The 22,691-nt window shown below is 42.4% G+C and overlaps 1 protein-coding gene across 2 annotated transcripts; it reads left to right on the top strand.

Annotated features, from left to right (window-relative positions):
• Positions 1-217: 217 nt before the first annotated feature.
• SLITRK4 (SLIT and NTRK like family member 4) lies at positions 218-6,122 on the top strand (the record flags this gene model as incomplete). Of its 2 annotated transcripts, none has more annotated exons than XM_082681624.1 (2): positions 218-376; positions 3,556-6,122. In XM_082681624.1, one exon carries the CDS (start codon positions 3,606-3,608, stop codon positions 6,120-6,122), a length of 2,517 nt encoding a protein of 838 aa, XP_082537750.1. The 2 variants fall into 2 exon arrangements, with proteins under 2 accessions (XP_082537750.1, XP_082537751.1); XM_082681625.1 differs by lacking the exon at positions 218-376 and adding an exon at positions 1,250-1,277.
• Positions 6,123-22,691: the final 16,569 nt, after the last annotated feature.

Raw genomic sequence — 22,691 nt, 5'->3', positions numbered from 1 at the left:
GGGGCAGGTAGCTTATTATTTTTAGTTTGGGTCGTGTTGGTTTGGGGCGAGCTGAGTGGCCAAAGCGGCTGTAGTGGCTACCTCCCGCCTCCCGCGCGCCGTGCTTGGCTGCCCACGGCGCGGTCGCAAGTCCCTGAGGACCAAAAGAATCTGGTGTCCTTAGCATCGCTGCCCCCCTGGCGGCCGGGGCGACAGGGAAAGTATCCTGTCTAGGGTGATGAGGGCTGTCGGGGCCGCTGCGCTGGGCTGGGCTTTGTTTTCTGCGTCCCCCTCGCAGGCACTCTAGGCGAACGTAGATCTGGGGCTCCAGGCAGTGGCCCGCGAGCTGGTCGGAGACTGCTGGCACCCGGCAAGACAGGGAATACGAGAGAGGCCGGTGGGTAACTCATAAAGCCCTGCAAAGCCGGGCAAGCGCTGGCAGCGCGACTTTGCAAGATGCCCGAATGTTGAGCTGATTTCTGGCTTAGTGACAGCAGCATTATGTGGCTGGCCGGCGTTGGGGGAAGGGTAGGGGTGGGCGCGCAAGGGGGAGCCTGGGCCGCCGCTCTCGGCCACGGAGCCGCGGGGTCACTCTGCCTGTGACAAGCGGGCTAGTGACGCCCCAGTGGCCATCACCCTCGTGGCCTGAGCCGACCACCTCTTCCACCTCAACCACCGCACGCCCGGGTCTATTAGAGACCGACGGAAACTCCAGCAGCTGCCCCTTGTGGGACTGGAGCGCGCGGAGAAATGTGTGAGCAGCGGGGCTGAAGGCCCCCGCGACATCCCGAGCGGTCCCCCCGCCTCCGCTGCCCGGCTCACGAGACTGCCGCTCGGGCCCGGGACCCGGGAGGGGGCTGCGTGCCGGCTCCGGGCACCGAGATGCGGCAAAACATTGCGGTACGCGCCATCGCCGGCGACCCCTCCAGCCGCGTCGCTGCCGGCCCGAGGTAGCGCACAGGGGGCGGCGGGGACCGCGTCTCTCCGCGAAGCCCCCCACGCGCGCCCTAGGCGGGAGGGCGTAGGTTTCCCATGCCGGCTCCGGTGAAGCCACCTCGGCCCACCCTCCCCGGTCGTCGGCCCCTGCAGGCCGGGTCCCTCAGTGTGGAAGCGGAGCGCCAGGCGCGGCGCTCGGGTGGATGCCGGATTTGTGGTAAGGCCAGGTTTGTGCAGTCCTGGCCGGCCGTGGGAGCCGGGCGTCCTGCGCGGCACAGAGAGCGAGAGACCGAGAGGTGGATAGGGAGACGGGCCGCCCTGGTCACCCCGAGAGATGGCTTTTGGTACTCAACTCATACTTTGTGGGTTTGCTTTTTTTCTTTTTGCCTTCCCCCCTCTCCCGATTTTAAAATGTACATGTTTTAGTGGTACCATGTGAATATGAGGTTTCTTTCGCTTCATTCATTGCCCCTTTCCCTTTTGGGGGGCTCCCTTCTCCTTGCTCTTTTTCTTCCTCTCTCCACTTCTCCTTGGTCTCTTGTCCTTTCAGTCCCTCTTCCCTTCTCTCCTTGGCGGATCGACTCCCCCTCTCCCTTGCTTGATCCTCCAGCTGCCTGCGGCTTCTGTTTCATGCGAGCTGCATTTGGGAACTTCTAGCTCGTCCTTGCGCTTTTTTCCCCCCTTGCTACTTAAAGTAGAAATGACGAGGAGGAGGGCAGCTCCTTATGCAATTTCGGATCTGTTGATGCTCCTTGTTCTTGTGTTTTGTACTGAATTCAGGTATTCAGGTGTTTGGTTTGGTTTGGTTGCTTTTGAATTTCTTTGCGCGGGGCGGGGGGAGGGAGGAGGGCGGGGGTAGTAACAAGAAAAGACTCTAATGAACCAGAGTAGCTGTTGAAAACCAGATCTGTAGGAAGGCCAAAGAGCATGTGAAATTTTGATTTTACAATGAAAGTTAGTTTGGATGATGTCATACTTTAAAATTATGACTTCTTTCTGCACTGCCAATCAAGCTATCACTGTGAATTGGGGAAATGCACGTCTATATGACAGCCAAGGAGCATCTCGGCAGTGCCGGCTGTATTCCGAACCAAACTACTCAAAATGCAAATCTTCGTGGGTCGTGGCTAACGAATTGTCTACCTTGAGGCATGTTCGGTTTTACCACTAGCTGATTCCTCGTGGGCAAAATAAACAAAGGAGTTTCTGAGTGACACTTCTCTCCTTGTATCATTCCCTCATTGTGTGTTCCTGAGTGATTTATTTATTTAATTAATATTTGGTGGTAACCATATTGAAATTGCGGCCAGCTTCCCATTCCAGATGGAAAACACTCACACGGCTAAAACTGCATCAGTAAAACGCACAGTGCTTGCTGTTCCTTTTAATCTTTTCCATGAAGCATCGCATATATTTGTATATGCATGCAGTATGGAAGGAATTGGCAGCCACGGGTTAATTTGCTAAGCATGAAACTCCACTAAGTGATTCTTGATTTAGTTGTAGACAGGGACAGGGGGTGGTCATATTGGGAGAGGGGTGTTTGGGAACTGATGATTTTAGGGCAAACATTGGCTGTGCTAAATGTATCTGGCGCTGCAGATAAAGCCAGCCGGGGATTGTAGCGTGTGGACTCCTCTTCATCAGCAGTGGCGGTCTGTGGTCCAAGTGAAGGAGATCGGCATCTGAGCCAAGCTCAGTCGGACCTGGGTTCAAAATGGCACACAGAGGAATGGGAGAGGGCCAGGGAAGCAGGAGAGCCAGGTTTTGGGGGTGGGAAGGCTGTCTGGACATCAGCTAGGCAGTGCAGGGGCAAGCAGGTTTCTCTCCTGCTTTCGGGGACCCAAAGACAAAAGGCATTTTTCCCCCCTGCTTGGGAAATGACTGACAGGAAGCTAGATACCGTTTATTTACCTGAAACTCAAATTTGGCCGTCTTCTACTTGGTTATTTTTCTAGAACCTCGCAGGGTCATCTGTGTTTTTTTCTGTTTTTGTTTTTTTTTTTTTTTACAGTGTAGAGCAGTGTACAGGAGTGAACTGATTCATGGCAATGTGCTCACCTCTGGCTGAAGCTCAGACAAGTATCTTTCTAGGGTTTCTTCCATCTTGATCTTTTGACTGTCCCCTCTACAGCCACCCAGTCCTCCCATCACCATCCTTCATGGAACCCAGGGCCCTAATGTCTTCTCTGCCTGGCTTCTTACCAAGCTGAAGCCTAGAGAGTAGACATTTACAAATTGAAATTCCTTTGTGGTGCTGTAGTTGATGTTCTGCAATCAGTCATTTGAGTCGCCAATAGGAAGCTTAAGGTCTGGATTCAAGGGTGAAATTTGGTGGTCCAAGTAAAAAAAAACTATTTTCAGATTGTTCAGGTTTAAGCATAATCAGCAACCTTTTTTTCCCTGTTGTTTGTTGTGTGTTCTGCACATGTAAGATTTGTATAAACTACAGGCACGGAAATAAAATGTATGGTATTTTTGGTAGTTCTTGTTTGACCGAGTGAGAATACTTGGAGTTTGGGGTGCCTTAAGAACACAAAGCTAATTATTATAGCCGTGTGTTCGCTATGGTATGATTTAAGCACAAATTCTTCTTCAAGTAATGATCATTGAAAAAAATGTTTTCTTTTTATTTTTTAGATTATTTCTCTTTATTCAGAAGCATAAAGTTGTTTGCTGATTGCAAGAAGATGTTTCTTTGGCTCTTTCTGATTTTGTCAGCCCTGATTTCTTCAACAAAGGCAGATTCTGACATATCGGTGGAAATTTGCAATGTGTGTTCCTGCGTGTCAGTTGAGAATGTGCTATATGTCAACTGTGAGAAGGTTTCAGTCTACAGGCCAAATCAGCTGAAACCCCCTTGGTCCAATTTTTATCACCTCAATTTCCAAAACAATTTTTTAAATATCCTCTACCCAAATACATTCTTGAATTTTTCACATGCAGTATCCCTGCAGCTGGGAAATAATAAACTGCAGAACATTGAGGGAGGAGCCTTCCTTGGGCTCAGTGCATTAAAGCAGTTGCACTTGAACAACAATGAATTAAAGATTCTCCGAGCTGACACTTTCCTTGGCATTGAGAACTTGGAGTATCTCCAGGCTGACTACAATTTAATCAAGTATATTGAACGCGGAGCTTTCAATAAGCTCCACAAACTGAAAGTTCTCATTCTTAATGACAATCTGATTTCCTTCCTTCCTGATAATATTTTCCGATTCGCATCTTTGACCCATCTGGATATACGAGGGAACAGAATCCAGAAGCTCCCCTATATCGGAGTTCTGGAACACATAGGCCGTGTCGTCGAATTGCAACTGGAAGATAACCCTTGGAACTGTAGCTGTGATCTGTTGCCTTTAAAAGCTTGGCTGGAGAATATGCCATATAACATTTACATAGGGGAAGCTATCTGCGAAACGCCCAGTGACTTATACGGAAGGCTTTTAAAAGAAACCAACAAACAAGAATTATGCCCCATGGGCACAGGCAGTGATTTTGACGTGCGAATCCTCCCTCCGTCTCAGCTGGAAAATGGCTACACCACTCCCAATGGTCACACCACCCAAACGTCCTTACACAGGTTGGTGACCAAACCACCGAAAACGACAAATCCATCCAAGATCTCTGGAATCGTGGCAGGCAAAGCCCTCTCCAACCGCAATCTCAGCCAGATTGTCTCTTACCAAACCAGGGTGCCCCCTCTTACACCTTGCCCAGCACCTTGCTTCTGCAAAACCCATCCTTCAGATCTGGGACTGAGTGTCAACTGCCAAGAGAAAAACATCCAGTCCATGTCTGAACTGATACCAAAACCTTTAAATGCCAAGAAGTTGCACGTTAACGGCAACAGCATCAAAGATGTGGACGTCTCCGACTTCACCGAGTTCGAAGGACTCGATCTGCTTCATTTAGGCAGCAATCAGATTACCGTGATCAAGGGAGACATATTCCGCAATCTCACGAATTTACGCAGGCTGTATCTCAACGGCAATCAGATCGAAAGACTCTATCCCGAAATATTTTCAGGCCTTCATAACCTGCAGTATCTGTATTTGGAATACAACTTGATTAAGGAAATCTTAGCGGGCACCTTTGACTCGATGCCAAACTTGCAGCTCCTGTACTTAAATAATAATCTCTTAAAGAGCCTGCCCGTGTACATTTTCTCAGGAGCACCCCTTGCTAGACTGAACCTGAGGAACAACAAGTTCATGTACCTGCCTGTCAGCGGGGTCCTGGATCAGCTGCAGTCTCTCACGCAGATCGACTTGGAGGGCAACCCATGGGACTGCACTTGTGACTTGGTGGCATTAAAGCTGTGGCTGGAGAAGCTGAAAGACGGGATTGTCATGAAAGAACTGAAGTGTGAGACACCCGTGCAGTTTGCCAACATCGAACTGAAGTCCCTCAAAAATGAAATCTTATGTCCCAAGCTCTTAAACAAGCCATCGGCACCCTTCACAAGCCCTGCACCTGCCGTTACATTCACCACCCAGCTGGGGCCCATTCGCAGTCCTCCTGGGGGTCCAGTGCCTCTGTCAATTTTAATCCTCAGCATCTTAGTGGTCCTCATCTTAACTGTGTTTGTTGCTTTTTGCCTTCTTGTTTTCGTGCTGAGACGAAACAAGAAGCCCACGGCGAAGCACGAAGGCCTGGGGAACCCCGAGTGCGGCTCCATGCAGCTGCAGCTGAGAAAACACGACCACAAAACCAACAAAAAAGACGGACTGGTCACAGAAGCTTTCATTCCACAAACCATAGAGCAGATGAGCAAGAGCCACACCTGTGGCTTGAAAGAATCCGAAACCGGGTTTATGTTTTCTGATCCTCCAGGCCAGAAAGCCATGATGAGAAATGTCCCCGACAAGGAGAAAGATGTATTGCACGTGGATACCAGGAAGAGACTGAGCACCATCGATGAGCTGGACGAATTATTCCCGAGCAGGGATTCCAATGTGTTTATTCAGAATTTTCTCGAAAGCAAAAAGGAGTACAATAGCATAGGCGTCAGTGGTTTTGAGATCCGCTATCCTGAAAAACAACAAGACAAAAAAAACAAGAAGTCACTGATAGGCGGCAACCACAGTAAAATAGTTGTGGAGCAAAGGAAGAGCAGCGAGTATTTTGAACTGAAGGCAAAACTCCAGAGTTCCCCCGACTACCTACAGGTCCTTGAGGAGCAGACAGCTTTGAACAAGATCTAGGTCATGCAATCTTACTTCCTACAGAGGACATTTATTTAATGATGAAAGTGCCTTTTGTTGACTTCTAACTTCCAAATACTATATTATCAATAGGCATAGAGGCAGGTGTTTCCAAGGGTGTCTCATTAACTGTAGCTGCAAAGATGTGTCACGTAGAAGAGAATTCCCTTAATAGATTTTACTACATAAAACCTATACTGTGGAGTCCTGTGGGGATACTGCAAACTCTATTGCCAAAGGGATGCTTTAGATACATAATTCACTGAATTTAACCTCAAGAGGCAAATCTGTTTTGTACCCCAATGCAAAACCTTCGTCTCTTTGTGCTCTGTAAAGCAAACTCAAGAAAACTGTACCAGTGTTTGTACCTCAGCTGGGTCCTTCATCTTGCACGTAGATTCAGTTGGTGGAACTGGAATATTCCTTTTGATTTGTGGCATTGTTACAACTCTGTGTAAAGACTCTCTGAAAAGTTAAAAAAAAAAAAAAAAAAAGCATGCCAAGAGAGAACATTCGATAGTATTTGTAAACCGGTAACCTTTATGGCCTGCATCTTGAAACTGCTGGATTTATAATGTTAAATTGTGCAAATATTTGTTTAAAATATACCATGCATTATATAACTATAAAATAAATTTGAACACTTTAAGCATTACCTGTCTAGACATAAAACCTAAAAGAGAAAAGAGAAATCAACGTGAGTTACCTAGCGTTTGCGGTGATCTGAAGAAATACGTGATGTTTATCAGAATTAAACATGGCTCAAATTCAACTAATATTAGAGTTTGTTCTCAGTTATGTGAAATACCCACAATCCTTAAAGGTTGTCCAAAATTAGCAAAGTGCTTACCGTGTGAGCGCACCCAAAGCTATTTTTGTAACATAATTCATATTTATGAAGTACTTTGTATACTAAATAGGAAAATATGTACTCCTTAATCTGTATTTAATATGCCTGACTTGTTTTCCTGATCACAGGGAATTTATCAATAAGTATACATTTAGACAGCAAAAATATACCAAACTGAAACTGAAGCTTATGTGTACAGAAATATTCTGGACATTGTGATCAGGTATCATTTAAAAACAAAACAAAACAAAAAAACACACAAAAAACAAAAGTACAAAAAAATAGTTCTGTGCTATTCTTGAAAATTTAGCATATTATCTTCAGATTTGTTACCAACTGTGCATTTTAAAATAGGTTCCTTTGTTTTATGGACTGTGTGTGGGGCAGTTGTCATTTGCCATCACTTGTCTTGCTTTTCAGAATTCTATGAACTGAATTCAAATAGTTTTCACTACAAATATTTAAAAAATTAATGAGTAAGGTTAATAGTTATATCTTGTATGCATCAGTATCCTGTTCTTTCATCATTCTGACTACTATCAGATAATCAAGTAGAACAGTAAACATCATGGTGATCGTGGCTATCAAAGCCACACTGTAAAATGCTTTCATTGGTCTCAGATTAGTTCACAGTCTGCAAGTACAAATGATATGCCACTGTGTTTGCTTGTGCTGTTAACTTCTAAGTCAAAATTGGTCAAAGGAGGGAAGCACTTGATCATGGGAGATATTTTAATATTTTTAGGTTCTCCTGATTAGCAAAGGAACATCCTGAAACACACTGCCTTCTTGGCCTGCCTGCATATGTATATTTTTCCTGCTCCATGTCTTTATAGTTACTGTATTGATCAGTAAGGTGACCAAGAAGGTAAATGTAGGCATTCTTCATGAATTTCAAGTGGCACGTGTTTTGGTGCAGCTTCTAAAATGATATTATGGTTAATGTCGTAACAGCAGTCCCTTTATTAATGACTAATTCCAGGGCTTTATGTGTTTGTTGCGAGATAAAAAACAAACAAACAACTTGGCATTCTTGGAGGTGTGTGTGTGTGTGTGTTTGGGTATACATGCATACATATAGATAATTTGGAGATTTTTGTTAAATAGCAAAATAAATTGTCTCCATATGTATGTGCTGGTGCTCTTAAAACTTTAATGTGTAATTTTAATTTTCATGACAATGTGAAAACTTTATATGAATATTAAAAATAAATAAATACTTGCTTTCTGATCTTGAAAGAAAAGACATGAGGATGTGTGCCCAACAGCCTGTTTGCATCTACAATTTCATAAGAACTTTTAATATGCCATTACCATGCTTGCACGCATCCATGGACTAAAGGGCTCCTAATGCATACTGACAGGATAAAGATGGGAAAGCTGAAAAGAAAGTTTTAGTTTATTCTGTCAATAAAGTATGGATTGAGGAATCTTAAGTAGGTGCTTATGGGAGGAACCGGAAAGCTCTATCCATGATCTGGGGATGATAGGTCACTGGGATGATGACTTTTATTTAGTGTGGTGATGCTTTGAAGAGGTTTCAATGGCAAGAGTACCTGCCTCAATCCCAAAGCTTGCTGTAGCGTATTGGCTATCTCATACTCTTCTTCTGAAAGGTATAAATGTTCATCTTTTCCAGAAAAAAAAAAAGAAAGAAAGAAAAAGTAATTTAAATGTATGTGGTTCTTTGGAGGTTCTAATTGTAAGTGAATGACAGTAACACATCCTTGGTTAAGGCTGATCTATTTTCCTTAACTGAAGTCATTGTGCCTACCTTATACAATATATATGAATTTACATCTGTCTCTCATTAGTTCTACTTGTACATTTTATGATAATGTAGTTAGGCATAAGTTTTGAGTTGAGTACAAGAGCAGTTAAAATACTGTTATCTACATTGTGTTGGTTTCAACTATAACCTTGATAGTTAGTTTAACCCCTGAGGAATGATCTATATGTCGGTACAGCATTTTTAGTGGAATTTGATTTAAATCTAGAAAATCCAAGAAGAGCTCATTTCTAATGTGGTCTGACACATCATGGGCTTCTTGGCATTGTATCATGTGTTTGGACTCTGTTAGAATGGTGGCAAGGGCAATTAGATCCTTTGAAATCAGTGAAGAGGTGGAGATAATATGTCCATGGAATATAAATCAAGTTTTAAATTATTTTTTTATGAAATCAATAAAGATTCCATTCTTTAAAAGGAAATCTTTGTGTAATTTTATGAGAAAGCAGCTATTAAAATATGGTGATTCAAGTCTATAAGTCAATTTATATTCTATATTTAGTTTTCCATTCTGAATGATAAAGTGAATAAATATATTAATAAGAAAATCATTTCAAGACCAGCTTTCTTTTGTTGATTTTAAAAAACAATTTCTTTAAGCCATAAGGATGCATACATTATACAGGGCATGGCCTCATGAATAACGTCAACAGGTATTGCAGAAATAACAACACATCTGGAAATGTATGGCAGTAATATTAATCTATGATATCTTTTGCATGATTTGTACATTGACATTGTTTGAAATGAGCACAGTGAGTTTTTTTTGTTGTTGTTGTTATTGTCGCATCCAAAGAGCTGGGGAGAAAATATATTAAGAATGTATTTATAATCACTATTTTGAAATAAAGTAAAGAAAACACATTGTATTGTTTTTACCCTGATTTGATTATTAGTATTTAGGTTAGTTTATAAGACAAAAAATCAAGTAATGCTATAAAAGCTAATGTAAATCACAGAAAGGAACTGTTTTAATGACTTTTGTTTGCTTTTAATAACATCAAGGTATTAGAGAGACTTTATTAAATGCCATTTTTATGAACGTATTAATAAAATTGTTTGCTACAATGGTATTTCTGAAGCAACACTTTGTTAAATATGTTTATCTTTCCACTATTTTTCAGAAGAAATAAAGCAGTACCCAAATTGATCTTTACACCCAGATTTGAGGGTAAGACACAGAGCTTTAGAATACTGTTTGTGTTAAACTTAATTGCTAAATCTATGTTGAGATGTTTTCCTTTCGAACATCTTTGCAATTTGTATTCCTTTCCACTGGCAGCCTCTTTGGAGAAGAGCCAGACAGTGCCAAGATCAACATGTTTTGATTCTTCCCATTCCCATGAATCAGTTGGAATCTGATATAACTGCAGATAAGCAAATATTACTATTCAATCTTAACTATTTGAATACTTTTAGAAAACTTCAGGTCCTCTATAATCCACGGCCAGCTTGATTGGTTACAGTTAATTATCCATTTCTGGGGTTGACTGATTTTTATTTGGTTCTTTCAGAGATGACCAAAATCATCAATCCATCATTTGGTTGAGAAAAATGAACCAATTGCATTATGGTTAATTTGAAGGCAGGAAAAATTATAAACAGGCCAATAAAGTGGACTTAAGGCATGTTTTCTTATGGGAAGAGATGGAAAGACAGAGGGAAACAGAGAGAGAACATAAATTAACATTGCTGTGGTCTAGCTCTATAGCCAGCTATGCTGAAGACCTGAACGGTATAGATAGCACGTATGAGTACTTCTGGCCTAAATGTTTTATATATCACAGGAAATACATCACGTGATGGTGTGACATTTTAGTTCTTTTTGAGTACTGAGCACAGGGCTTTGGGTCCCAGCCAGTCAGTTATATAGACAAGGAGCATCAAATAAAGGTTTGGCTTCATTTCTAGTGCTTGGTCAATTAGTCCCTATGGTCAGATGGGCTGAGCTAAAATATCCTGCTTGTGGCTTCATTTACCGGGAATCACTGGCAACAAATCTCAAGTTCAGTTGTTAACCTTCAATCTCAGATTTGCTGGGGAATCTGTCCTTTGTTAAATTAAAAGCAAATGGGAGGCTAAATGAATTTTAATAATTTATTTTGTACAAAACTGCCCTCAGTCTAATTTTGAATTTCATTCGTTTCAGTTTCCACTGGTTGATAAGATTGCATTTTAGAAAGGTTACTCAAGGAAGGAAAACTGCGTTGTCTATCTCGTATGAAACTCTATGACTTTTTAATTCTTTAAAGATTACTTTTAGCCTGTTGTTCCTATGTCTACAGAGGAAAAATGAACGAGGGCTCTGAGACAACTACTTGAATACTTTGAGCCCAATAACTGCTACTGAGAATAAAAAGATTCAAATGTTTCATTAAATCATAATTAGTAGATCCGCTGACTATAGAACCCGGAACCAGGAAAGAATTACTCAGCCCTCCACCTTCGTTTGTTTTTGTATACGCTGGCTAAATAGAAATTCTGCAGATTCAATAATACAACAAAAATGAGAAATTACTTGTTTATCTTAAAAAGCTCGTGAAGAAGGCCTTCAGAGGGATGATCTGAATATGTAATGAAAAATATCACTCTCAAATTAGCTATAGGAAGCAAATAGTCATCTAAAGTTCCTAAACAATCTATTTCTCTGAGTTGGCACCTCACAAATACTAGCTCGTGTCATACACTGCTGGTTACCAGCCTGAGGAAGCCATGTTGGGCTCTGTTCTCCCTACTAAGACTTGCAATGTATATTTCCATCATTGTTCCATGTAAACTGAACCATTGTGGTAAAATTCTGGAGTTGATACTCAGTAATTTTAATGCTGTTTTCACTAATAAAAGTCTTTCCTTATAGGTCATATTTGTAGCCATTCAGTGTGTTTATTAGTGTGACATTAGTAAAGCTCAACATCAAAAAGAAATGCAAATAATCTGGTTTTTAGATGATGTGTTGTTCCATTAGTTTATACAGCAGGCCAGGTCTACCCACCTACACACACACACACACACACACACACACACACAGAGGAATACACACAAAGAGTGAATTATGCACAAAGGAAATTATTTAGTTGATGTAAACAAATAAAATGTTTCTGCCCTGACTATGTAGATTTTTCAAATCAAAGTAGGTATTAGGGCCCAAATGATAATTCGCCTTCTTTTGGCTTCACTTTAAATTGCAGCCTGACCGCTGTGGCATAGATAGTAGAAATTAGGCCCTGTTTATCTCCCTGGACTTCCTCGGATTTCAGTAATGTCTACTGTCTTGAGATTTGCTTTTGATTTTCCTTATTTGTTAACTTTATCATAATTATCATCCTCAGTCTCTAAGCTTCCTTGTTGTATAGCGCAGTATGGAATTGCCAGGTAACCATCCATGGTGCAAATCAGTGTGGCTACTACCTTTCACAAATATTATCCAGAGAACCAGGTAGGGACATCTAGATCCAAAATGAAGAACCCCAGGGTGAGGGTTTGATTTGAAATTATCAGAACATGGAGGTTAAAAACAGAAGAAAAAGCAGGTCAAAAATGACTGACTAAAGAGCTCCGGCAAATGAGTATTACGAGAACAAGAATCATGGTAAAATATGTCAAATCTTAGCCTCCTTTCTCCCTACTCTCTCTCTCTGCTTCATTTCTTTTAGAAATATAGGAAATCCAGGCTGTATCAACACAACACTAGTAATTCAGGTTTTTAAAGAATTCACTGGTCAATGAAAACAACTTAGTTACCTTTTCAGCCTCCATGGAATGTTTTCCTGAGATGACTGTCGTCACGGACTGACTTATTGTCAGGGCCTCCTGGTGCAGCTCTAGCTGTAAAAAAACCCAATAAATAGCAAATGTGTTTAATGAGAGTAGGAGGTGAAACATGCATATTACATATAATGACTTTTGATAGGAGGCAAAATAAATCGATACAAATATTTGGGTTCCTAATCTTGTGGTAAAAAGCTACTAGGTCTTTTGGTTTGTTTTCGGAAATTTTATTTCAATACAAATTACCAAGTGCATATTTCAGAAGCCATTTCCTGCTAGAACCCCCAGGAAGCCATGTCTCTGCCATGGGTCCCCTTGCTCCATAGCGGGATGTGTCACATTTGCCAAGTCCTCCCTGCTGGAAATTCTTCTCTTCTGCTGTTGTAAACAGCCAGCATCATCTATGGCATGGGCTAGTTTAGGGAGATTTTTTTTCACTGTTGTTTGATTGTTAGTGGCAGTACACACAAAAAATCGAGGATTCTATGTCCAAGCATCTATTTGCCTTTGTAATATCACAACTAGAGATCATTCCGTTGTATGTATTTCCCACATTGCTATATTTGTTTTTATTTACCAGTTATCTTCCAGCCCACAGCAGCTACTCGTTGTTTTATTCATAGCTCTGTCAAAGCGGAGGGTAATCTCCACCCTGGAAACTCACAGTTATTTATAGAAAGAATCATCACACTTCTATCTGCTCATTTCCTTCTATAACTTCTAGAAATATAGAAAATGTAGTACACTAAGTGATTGATTTAAAAGGAAGTCTTGCTGACACAAAAATAATTATAAGAAGAGAGAGTGAGTTATCAGGAAACAAGTCAACGTTAGGATTTCTTGCATTTTAGATTTCCTTGCATTGGAATTGGAGTGCAATGCTTTCTCTCCTGAGCTGGATTCAAAGAAATCAGGTTGCACTCTGGAGTCCCTGCAGTAACTCAAGTAGTATATTATTGCTGATATGTGGGCAGGCTTGCCATGTGTTGCTTATAAACATGGCTGTTACTTTCTCCTTGCACCCTCTATTTCAGGAAATATTCCTTTGCTTAGATTTGGCACCATGAAAATTCACAAAGCATTTTTTTTTCTAGCTGTAACTAAGCAGTTCCACAGAAATATGTATTGTAAACTGGATAAAACCATCGGGATTAAGAAGAGAACTAGTGTGTCCTTAGGAAAAGAGGGATATTAAGAGAACCCCAATACAGGCATTTTATTAAAATTCCAGTGAGATCACCTTCCTTGGAACTTGTTGACTTTTTGTAGGCTTCAATGTGTGCATCGTGAGAGAAGTAGGACTCTGTACGGACTCTGCACAATCCTCTTGGTTGCCTAGACTGTGCCGCAGTGTAGGATGTGTGAGCAGTAACTTGGTTATTTAATCCCAAATGCATATCTGATCTCAGCTGCTCATTTGAATGTAAACACATTGGAGAACGACAGTTTCTAAATAGTGCTCTTACTATAACCAAGTGAGACTGTTCTAAACAGTCTTTATTCCATCTGAAATGTCATCAGAGTGGGCTTAAACCAAGAGCCTGTTGGTGAGTAGTTGTCTTCAAAGTTTAAGAACCATCATAAGAAGATGGGAGCATACATACCCGTTGAATTTCCAAATCAGATCATTTCGTTCCAATTCCTTTCCTGTTGGAAGAGCAACTAGGGCTAGAGCAGGAAGGTGACTTGCCCAATGTCAAAGAACACATGAAGGCCAATCTGGTCTACATCCTGATTCTCCTGACTCACAGGATAATGTTATTTCCATTACACTGTTCTATTTGGAAGTTCCAGAGGGGAGAGTGAGGATCTGTGGGTGACGCTTCAGGGAAACATTCCAATGTGGCAGAAGGACATTTTCCATAAGGTTTTATGGCAGCCTGTAACTGGAATGAGCTAGATTCCCAAATACAGAATTCTTTGCCCACGGAGGTGTCCAAAGTTCGAATGGTTCTGACAAGGAAGATGAATGTCATTCAGAAAAATTTATTTGAATGCAAATTTAGACCAGATGATCTTGGAGAACACTCTTAACTCTAAGATCCAAGGGTTCTCTGATTTATACCCTGAAGTCATTTATCCAGCAAGTTAAATATGTATTTGCTCCCAAGCATTCAAATACCAGATCTATAGTAGTTTAATAGCTATTACATGTTATCTGCTAGACAGTAGAATAACAAATACATAACCCAAAATGCCAGTTAGATATTAAACATCATTTTAAAAGGGACATAAATTTCACTCCCATTTTTAGCATTTTCATGTTGTGAGTATTCCAAAAAGAATACTCTCTGATGTTTAATTTTTTTTTTTATAAAGGAAAAAAACAACCTCCTTTGTACATTGCACTGAAGATGGCACTATAGTAACAACCTCACACAAGAAATGGTAAGACGTGCTTCTGTTTATTATCTCAATCCTAGGTTTCAATTTTGAGGTTATTTCTTGAGCTTGGTAAATGGAACACAAAGGTTAGTTTATTGTAATATCATCTTCTCTAATTGGAGTTGGGTCTATTTTTTTAATTACTTACCCTCAATTAGAATTGAAAAGTATTCCAAAGAATTTAAATTCAGGTTATAGCTCAACAGACTATATTCAGAATAGCAACTATAAATGATCTGAACTATAAAAAATACTCTCAGAACTTCTTCTTTGAATTTCATTCTATAGAGAGAGAAAGTTTTCTTAAAAAAAAAAAATGAAAAGAAAGGGGAAAAAAACCCCTTCAGACCTCAAGGGTTTCCGGTTGTTTATTCTGGCTGCAGTTAGTTTTTAAAGATTCTGAGTACATCCAAGATCACTCAGCAATTGTGAATTTGTCTTTTTTAAGCCACGTTAAAAGTGCCCCCCTTAAAACTGATTACTTGGGACTTTCCTGGCGGTCCGGTGGTTACGACTCCGAGCTCCCAATGCACGGGGCGCAGGTTTGATCCTTCGTGAGGGAAGATCCCGCATGCCGCTCTGCATGGCCAAAAAGAGAAAAAAAAAAAGTGAGAAAAAAAAATGACTATTGGGCATTCACTGACACCTTTAATTACAAAAAGTATTCCTTCAGGTACGAGTTAGTAACTCATTCAAAATGAGCAGTTTCACACTTGGGAATCGTACTTTACTTCTGAAATAGTCACAGTGTTAAATGTATAAATAACCTCTGCATAATTATTTTTTGTGTGTAAGTAGAGGAGGATAGAAGGGAATAAACATATTTAGTTTGATTTGTTGCTGACATGCGAAGATGTTTATTAGAGGGAAGCGTACTGACTGACCTCCCCTCTCTCTTGTCTGCGTGCCCACAGATGCCTCCACGTCACCCTGCCCGCCCCGCTGCCCCTCACTCAGCCTCTTCTGCAACACGGGCCACAAGCTCTAAGAGTAACCGCTCTACCCCCAGTAAAACTCTGATTCTGCTTAAGGTTATTCTTTCTACCTGATTCACATTCAGATAGCAAATTCACATTGCAGCTGATTCACGTGCACATGAGTACATCAGTATTCTCAGAGGTTCTTGCATTTTTAAGAGACAAGATTGAAGGGTAGAGGAGGAGACTCCTTTAGACCACAGGGTAGCATGTCAGGCCTGTGACAAGCAGTGGACTAGGGGGCCTCCCTCGCTTTCCTTCAGTCACAGCACTTGTAAAGCTGGTGGAACTCACATCCATTTGAACTGGGAGACTGACTTAAACCCACTCCCCTAGAGATCCACGTGAGGTCCCCTCAGTGGCTTTCATTCAGTCAACCTTCTTCATATTGGCCTGAGGAGAAGGGGGCATCAGTTAGCTACGGCTCTCCTGTGGAAATGACATTTAAATTCTTGAAGGGTGATGTTAAATGAGTTTTTGAAGTGCAGGGTTGAGAGAAGGTCTTTGAGGCTGAGGGCACAACATGGGCTAAACCCCCGATGTGGGAAAGAGCTCATTCTATGGTGCTGGTGATGCAGGCAGGGGCCAGACCAGGGGCTGGCAGACTTGTTCTGCACAGCGCCAGACAGCGAATACTTGAGGCTTGTGAGCCATAGGGTCTTTGTGACAAGTAGTCAACTCTGCCATTGTAGCATGAAAGTACCCATAGGCAGTAAGTAGACAAATGCGTGTGGCTAGGTTCCAATCAAACTTTATTAACAGAACAGGTGGTGGGATGGATTTGTCCCATAGGCCATACTTGCTGGTGGTGAAGGACCTGGTAGGCTTCTGACTTCCAGGTGCTTTGGGAAGTAGATGAAGGTTTGAAAAAGCATTGAGGTGACATGACTAGGTTGTTTTAGGACAGACCTACTGACTGTTTTATTGAGGCTGAACTAGAGGGAGTGAGGAACAGAGTGTAAGGGAGGAAACAAGCAAGATGAAGGAGATCTAAGCTGTTCAAGATGAAGAAAGTAGATGGCTGTGATCGATGTTTTCAATGTAGACTCTGCAGGCCTTGCTGATAGATATGAAAGTCAGAGTGACAAGGGAGTCAAGGAGGCTTCTCGGGGTTCTCTGCCATGAATGACTGGGCTGATGAAGATGCCATTCACTGAGCTGAGGAACTCTAGGGAGGGGGGCTGTGGAGAGGAGATGTCAAGAGAGTAAGAGCGGGCTTCCCTGGTGGCACAGTGGTTGAGAGTCCGCCTGCCGATGCAGGGGACACGGGATCGTGCCCCGGTCCGGGAAGATCCCACATGCCGCGGAGCGGCTGGGCCTGTGAGCCATAGCCGCTGAGCCTGCGCGTCTGGAGCCTGTGCTCCGCAATGGGTGAGGCCACAACAGTGAGAGGCCTGCGTACTGCAAAAAAAAAAAATATATATATATATCAGCTGGGTTGACATACCTGATGTGTGACTTGAGGTTATTCATTCGGTACTGATTTATAACTCTAAGGTTTCCCTTTAGCATTTTGACTCTTAAATTTGCATCTAGGGCTTCCCTGGTGGCGCAGTGGTTGAGAGTCCGCCTGCCGATGCAGGGGACACGGGATCGTGCCCCGGTCCGGGAAGATCCCACATGCCGCGGAGCAGCTGGGCCCGTGAGCCATGGCCGCTGAGCCTGTGCATCCGGAGCCTGTGCTCCGCAACGGGAGAGGCCACAACAGTGAGAGGTCCGCGTACCGCTTAAAAAAAAAAAAAAAAAAAGAGTAAGAGCTCCATGTTGAATGTGTTAAATTTGAAATGGGCTCGAAGTCTTCAAGTTGGCAGGTAGGTGGCTGCCTTGGTCCAGCAGGAGCTCCGAGGAGAACGTTAGGCCAGGGACAGAATTGAGAATCGCCATCACTGACATGGAAGGTCACAGAAGGAGGTCACAGAATGAGAAGCCAACGCCCAGCAAGGAGTGCAGGCGCTCTAAGCACCATCTGTATCAGAATCACCTGAGGTATGTGTTAAACTCCAGACTCTCGGGCTTCTTCTGAATCTGAGTATCTGTGGGCAGAGCCCGAGAATGTGCATTTTAATGCTTCCCAGGTTATTCTTATCTACATGAAATTGTAAAAATCTCTACTGTTACGATAACTTGGAAGAGAAAGCACCTGCAAAAAAGAGAAATCAGAAGCAGACAGCTAGAGGGAAAGCCAGGAGGCTGTGGGGTCCTGGGAACAGAAAGAAGAGTGTCTACAAGAGGGATGGAGCGGCTGACCATGCCCAAGGCTGCTGAGAGACATCAGTGTGATCTCACCAGGCTTTTCTGGTACCAGTCCCACTTGAATTGCAGCCAAGCCGAATGTCAGAACAGCTGTGGGACTCCATGCCCTGACAGCAGACAGAATCGCAGACAAATACACCACAGATGGAGATGGTCTGAGAAATGAGACAAGAATCAGGACCGGAATACGGGGCAAAGTGGAAGCAAAAGATGAATGCAAGGAAGGACTTCCCTGGCAGTCCAGTGGTTAAGACACTGTGCTTCCAATGCAGGGGGTGCAGGTTCCATCCCTGTTCGGGGAACAGGGATCCCGCATGCCATGCAGCACAGCCAAAAAAGAAAAGATGAGTGCAAGAAAACTTGGTATTCCAGAGCAAAGGGGCTTGGAAACATCAAAGCCAGTGGCAGAGTCGTATCCAGGGCAGGAGGTCAAAGTGAGCGCCTGGAGTCAGCACCAGAGGGCATCAAGGTAGGATGTGACAGAAGGTCACCAAACTCCGGCACTTTTTGAAAGACCTCATGCCCAGTGGTTCTGGCCCTGCCAGGGATGAGGAACAAATAGGGGAATCTCGGAGCTTCAGTTGTTGGCTGTGGGCTTTGAATTGGAGCAAATTCTGCCAGGATAACACTACTCACACCCCTGCCCACTACAGCCACATTTCCTTCATAAAGTGTGTTCTTTAAATTGAAGGTAATACACATTCACTGAGTGTCTACTCTGGGTCTTCTCTGGGTTGAGGGCTGGAGGATGCAGAAGAGTTGGCCATGGAGATCACAACCTATTAGAGGAGGCAGGTGTGAAAGTGACCAAATGAGTAGACTATCACATCTTCAGTGCTCTGATATAAAGACAATGTGCCCCCTCTGATATAAAGACGATGTTCATGTTGACCTTACCTTTGAAGGCTGGGTTGGAATTTTTTAAATTTTTATTTTATATTGGAGTTTAGTTGATTAACAATGATGTGTTTGTTACAGGTGTACAGCAAAGTGATTCTGTTATACCCATACAAGTATCCATTCTTTTTCCCATTTAGGTTATTACAGAATATTGAGCCAAGTTCCCTGTGCTACACAGTAGGTCCTTGTTGGTTATCTATTTGATAGGTGGAGAGGTAAGTTTTGGCTGAGAGAACAGTTTGTGTAAAGGCAGAGAGGGTTGGGAGAGCCTGCTGTTCTCAAGATACTGGGTGGTTCAGTGTGGCTAGAGCACGTGCCTCCTGAGGGATCTCTCTCCCTGCTTACCCGCCCTCTCCAACTAGAAGAATCACAGCTCCCTCAGGCTCCATATGTGTCAGACTGATCTCCTCATCCTCCCTGCACAGAATGTTCTTCCAGTCTTTGCCATCCTGATGGCCAGTCTTTCAGCTACCTGGTCACTACAAACAGAAATGCAGGTGTCATCCTGAGTCCAACCTGTCCTTCACTCCACATCAGCAAAGTCTAGAGCTTCTCCCCAAGTTCTGTCCTTTATACCTCATGGCTGCCATATTGGTCCAGGCCGCCAGCCATTACTGCTTTCCTGGATCTCTGCCGAAGCCTCCTTGCTGCTCTCCCACCCCCAGCTGCCTCACATCCATTTTCCACACAAGATAGGCCACAGTCATCTTAATCTTTCAGTCACATACAAATCCCTTCAATGACTTCCCATTGCCTTTAGGATACGATAAAAATAGCTAAAAATCGTACTCATGTATTGAATGCTTATTACATGCCAGTCACTGTGCTAAGCATTGAGCATGTGCCATCTAAATTAATTCTTATAACAACTTTATGTTGTAGGCACTACTATTGTCCCCAGTTCACAGATGAAGAAATGGAGGCAAAGGGAGATTTTAAAAACTTGCCTAAGGTTACACACAAGTAAGTACCAGAGCTGGAAAACAGACGCAGGCATCTGGGCTATAGACCCCAGACTTTTGTGTACTCTGCTACCTGGCTCCTACAAAATGTAAACTCTTTACTGTGCATGGTCTACATAATCAGCATGGTTGGGCCTCTGCTTGTCTTCTCTAACCTCCTGCTTTTGTTACCCTCTCTCCCTTGATATTCCATGTGGCACACTGAACAAAATGTCTGCAATTATGTGAACGTGCTATGCTCTCTTATCCTCAGGCCTTTGAACATGCAGCTGCATCTCTCTGCCTAAACCTCCCTTTGTCTCCTCTCTTTGCTGGGTTGATTTCTATTCTCATCTTAGATCTCAGCTTACTCACCACCTCCCTCAGGAAGCCTCTCCTAGACATCCCCATAGTACCCTGTGCTGACTCCTGTATCAACACTTGTACCTTGTATTAAAATTGCAGGTTTTCTGATCTGTCTCTCCAATTAAAATCCATATTCTGTTCATCTTATATCACCAGTGCTGAGCATAGTACCTGGTACGTAGTAGGTGGTGAACAGATATTTACTGAGTCAGTAAATTTAGTCACGGGTATGACAGCAGATGAAGTCTGAAAGAGAGAGTTTGGCATCAAATTATGAAGGGCTTTGGATTCCATGCTAAGATATTTGTATTTTATTCTGCAGGCAGTGGGGAGCCATTGATGATTTTTGAGAAGAGAGTGACATAATCTGAACTTTTTATTTTAGGAAGTTTTGTCTGATACTCTGGGTATTGGAGAGAGAATTTTGAAGGCAAGAAGATGATTAGGATGTCATTAAGATAATTAGAAAATTAGGATATTGGTCAGTTTCTGCTGCATGAAAGAATTACCTGGATACTCGGCAGCATACATCACAGGTTGGCTGGGGTGGCTTTGCTTCAGGCTATGGGTCTGTGGGTCAGCTATGAAGGCTCGTCTATAGACTGCAGGTGTGCGGGTTGGCTAATCTAGGCTGGCTTGGTTCCAGTCTGTGGTTTCAGTTCTGTCTTTTTCATGTGTCTCTCATTCTTCTGAGACTAGCTGGTCATCCAGAGGAAACTCTTCTCAAAGCAATTTCAGAAGCGCAAGAGGACAAGCCCAACCATGCAAGTACATATCAAACCCCTACTTGTATAATGTCATTGACCAAAGCAATTACACAGGCAAGTCCAACATCAAAAGGGCAGGGAAAAAATACTCCTCCCATGGAGGTTAAAGGGGAGAGAGTATTTGCTAAACGATAATCTAATCTACCGTGGATGCAGTTGCTGCAGTCTAGATCCATGAGGAGTAAGGAGGCATGCCCTGCCTTGAAATCTGGAACAAAATTTTAGGGGCATATTTGCAGCAACATGGATGGACCTAGAGATTGTCATATTGAGTGAAGTAAGTCAGGCAGAGAAAGACAAATATCATATGATATTGCTTATATGTGGAATCCAAAAAAAGGTACAAAAGAACTTATTTACAAAACAGAAATAGAGTCACAGGTGTAAAAAGCAAACAAACTTACGGTTACCATGGGGAAAGGGGGGAGGGATAAATTGGGAGATTGGGATTGACATATACACACTGGTAACTAATAAGGAACTACAAGCACAGAGAACTCGACTCAATACTCTGTAGTGACCTATATGGTAAAAGAATCTAAAAAAGAGTGGATATATGTACATGTATAACTGATTCACTCTGCTGTACAACAGAAACTAACACAACATTGTAAATCAACTATACTCCAATAAAAAAATATATATATAAATTTAAAAAATTTTAACGGCAGGGTAATCACATATATATTTTTAAAAATCTTGTCTCTACCCCCACATTTCAGAATTGTTACTGATAGGATCTATTGTTCCTAATAGAAGTATCATATCCCTGAGTTCCAGTGGGATGGAATAAAAGCTTGGGAAACACTGCTATAGATGATACATGATATGGGCTTAGAGGATGAGACGTGAAACACACAAAAAGACAAATAGTTACATGCAGAGTAGGAAGAAAGAAGAGTCAGTGATGACCCAAGGTATTAGAGACCAAATGATCAATAACTTTTAAGTGACGGCTTAAATGAAGATAGTGTTGGGAGGAAGGAAATCATTTATTCAAGATATACTCAGGATGCATCTATTATGTACAAGGCCCTTATTCAAAGGTATGAATAAAATGTGGCTCCTGTCCACACAGATCTTATAGTACAGTGAACACAAGACTTGTACACATAAGACATACACCCAAATAAATATTTAGAAAGACGTAAATGACATCGGGAGGAGAAGAAATTGTGAGAACTTAATTCCACCCGTAGAGATCAATAATGGAGGAGGTGATGATAGATCTGAACCCTAAAGAATAGGTGGGCTTTGGATAGGTGGTAGAGAGGGCAAAGCTTAAGCCAAGGTGTGCAGCTAGAAGTGTATGGTATACATGAAAGGTTAGTGGGAAATGGGGTTGGGCATGTAGGTATTCTTCAGGCCTCTTTTGATAGCAAAAGACAAAAAAAAAAGCCTAAATTAGCTTAGACAAAAAGGAAATTTCTAGAAAGGATTCTAAGTTATCTTGGAAAACTATGAGAAGGGCCGGGAGAAAGTACAGCTGCCCATGAGATAACTATTGATAACTACAGGATGCTACCAGGTACCTCTCTGCAACTCATATCTCTACTTGCCTCTATGTTCTTCC

The sequence above is a fragment of the Grampus griseus genome (genome assembly GCF_964374135.1).
Source record: "Grampus griseus genome assembly, chromosome: X".
Lineage (NCBI taxonomy): Eukaryota > Metazoa > Chordata > Mammalia > Artiodactyla > Delphinidae > Grampus > Grampus griseus.
This window is presented reverse-complemented; position numbering and strand designations above follow the sequence as displayed.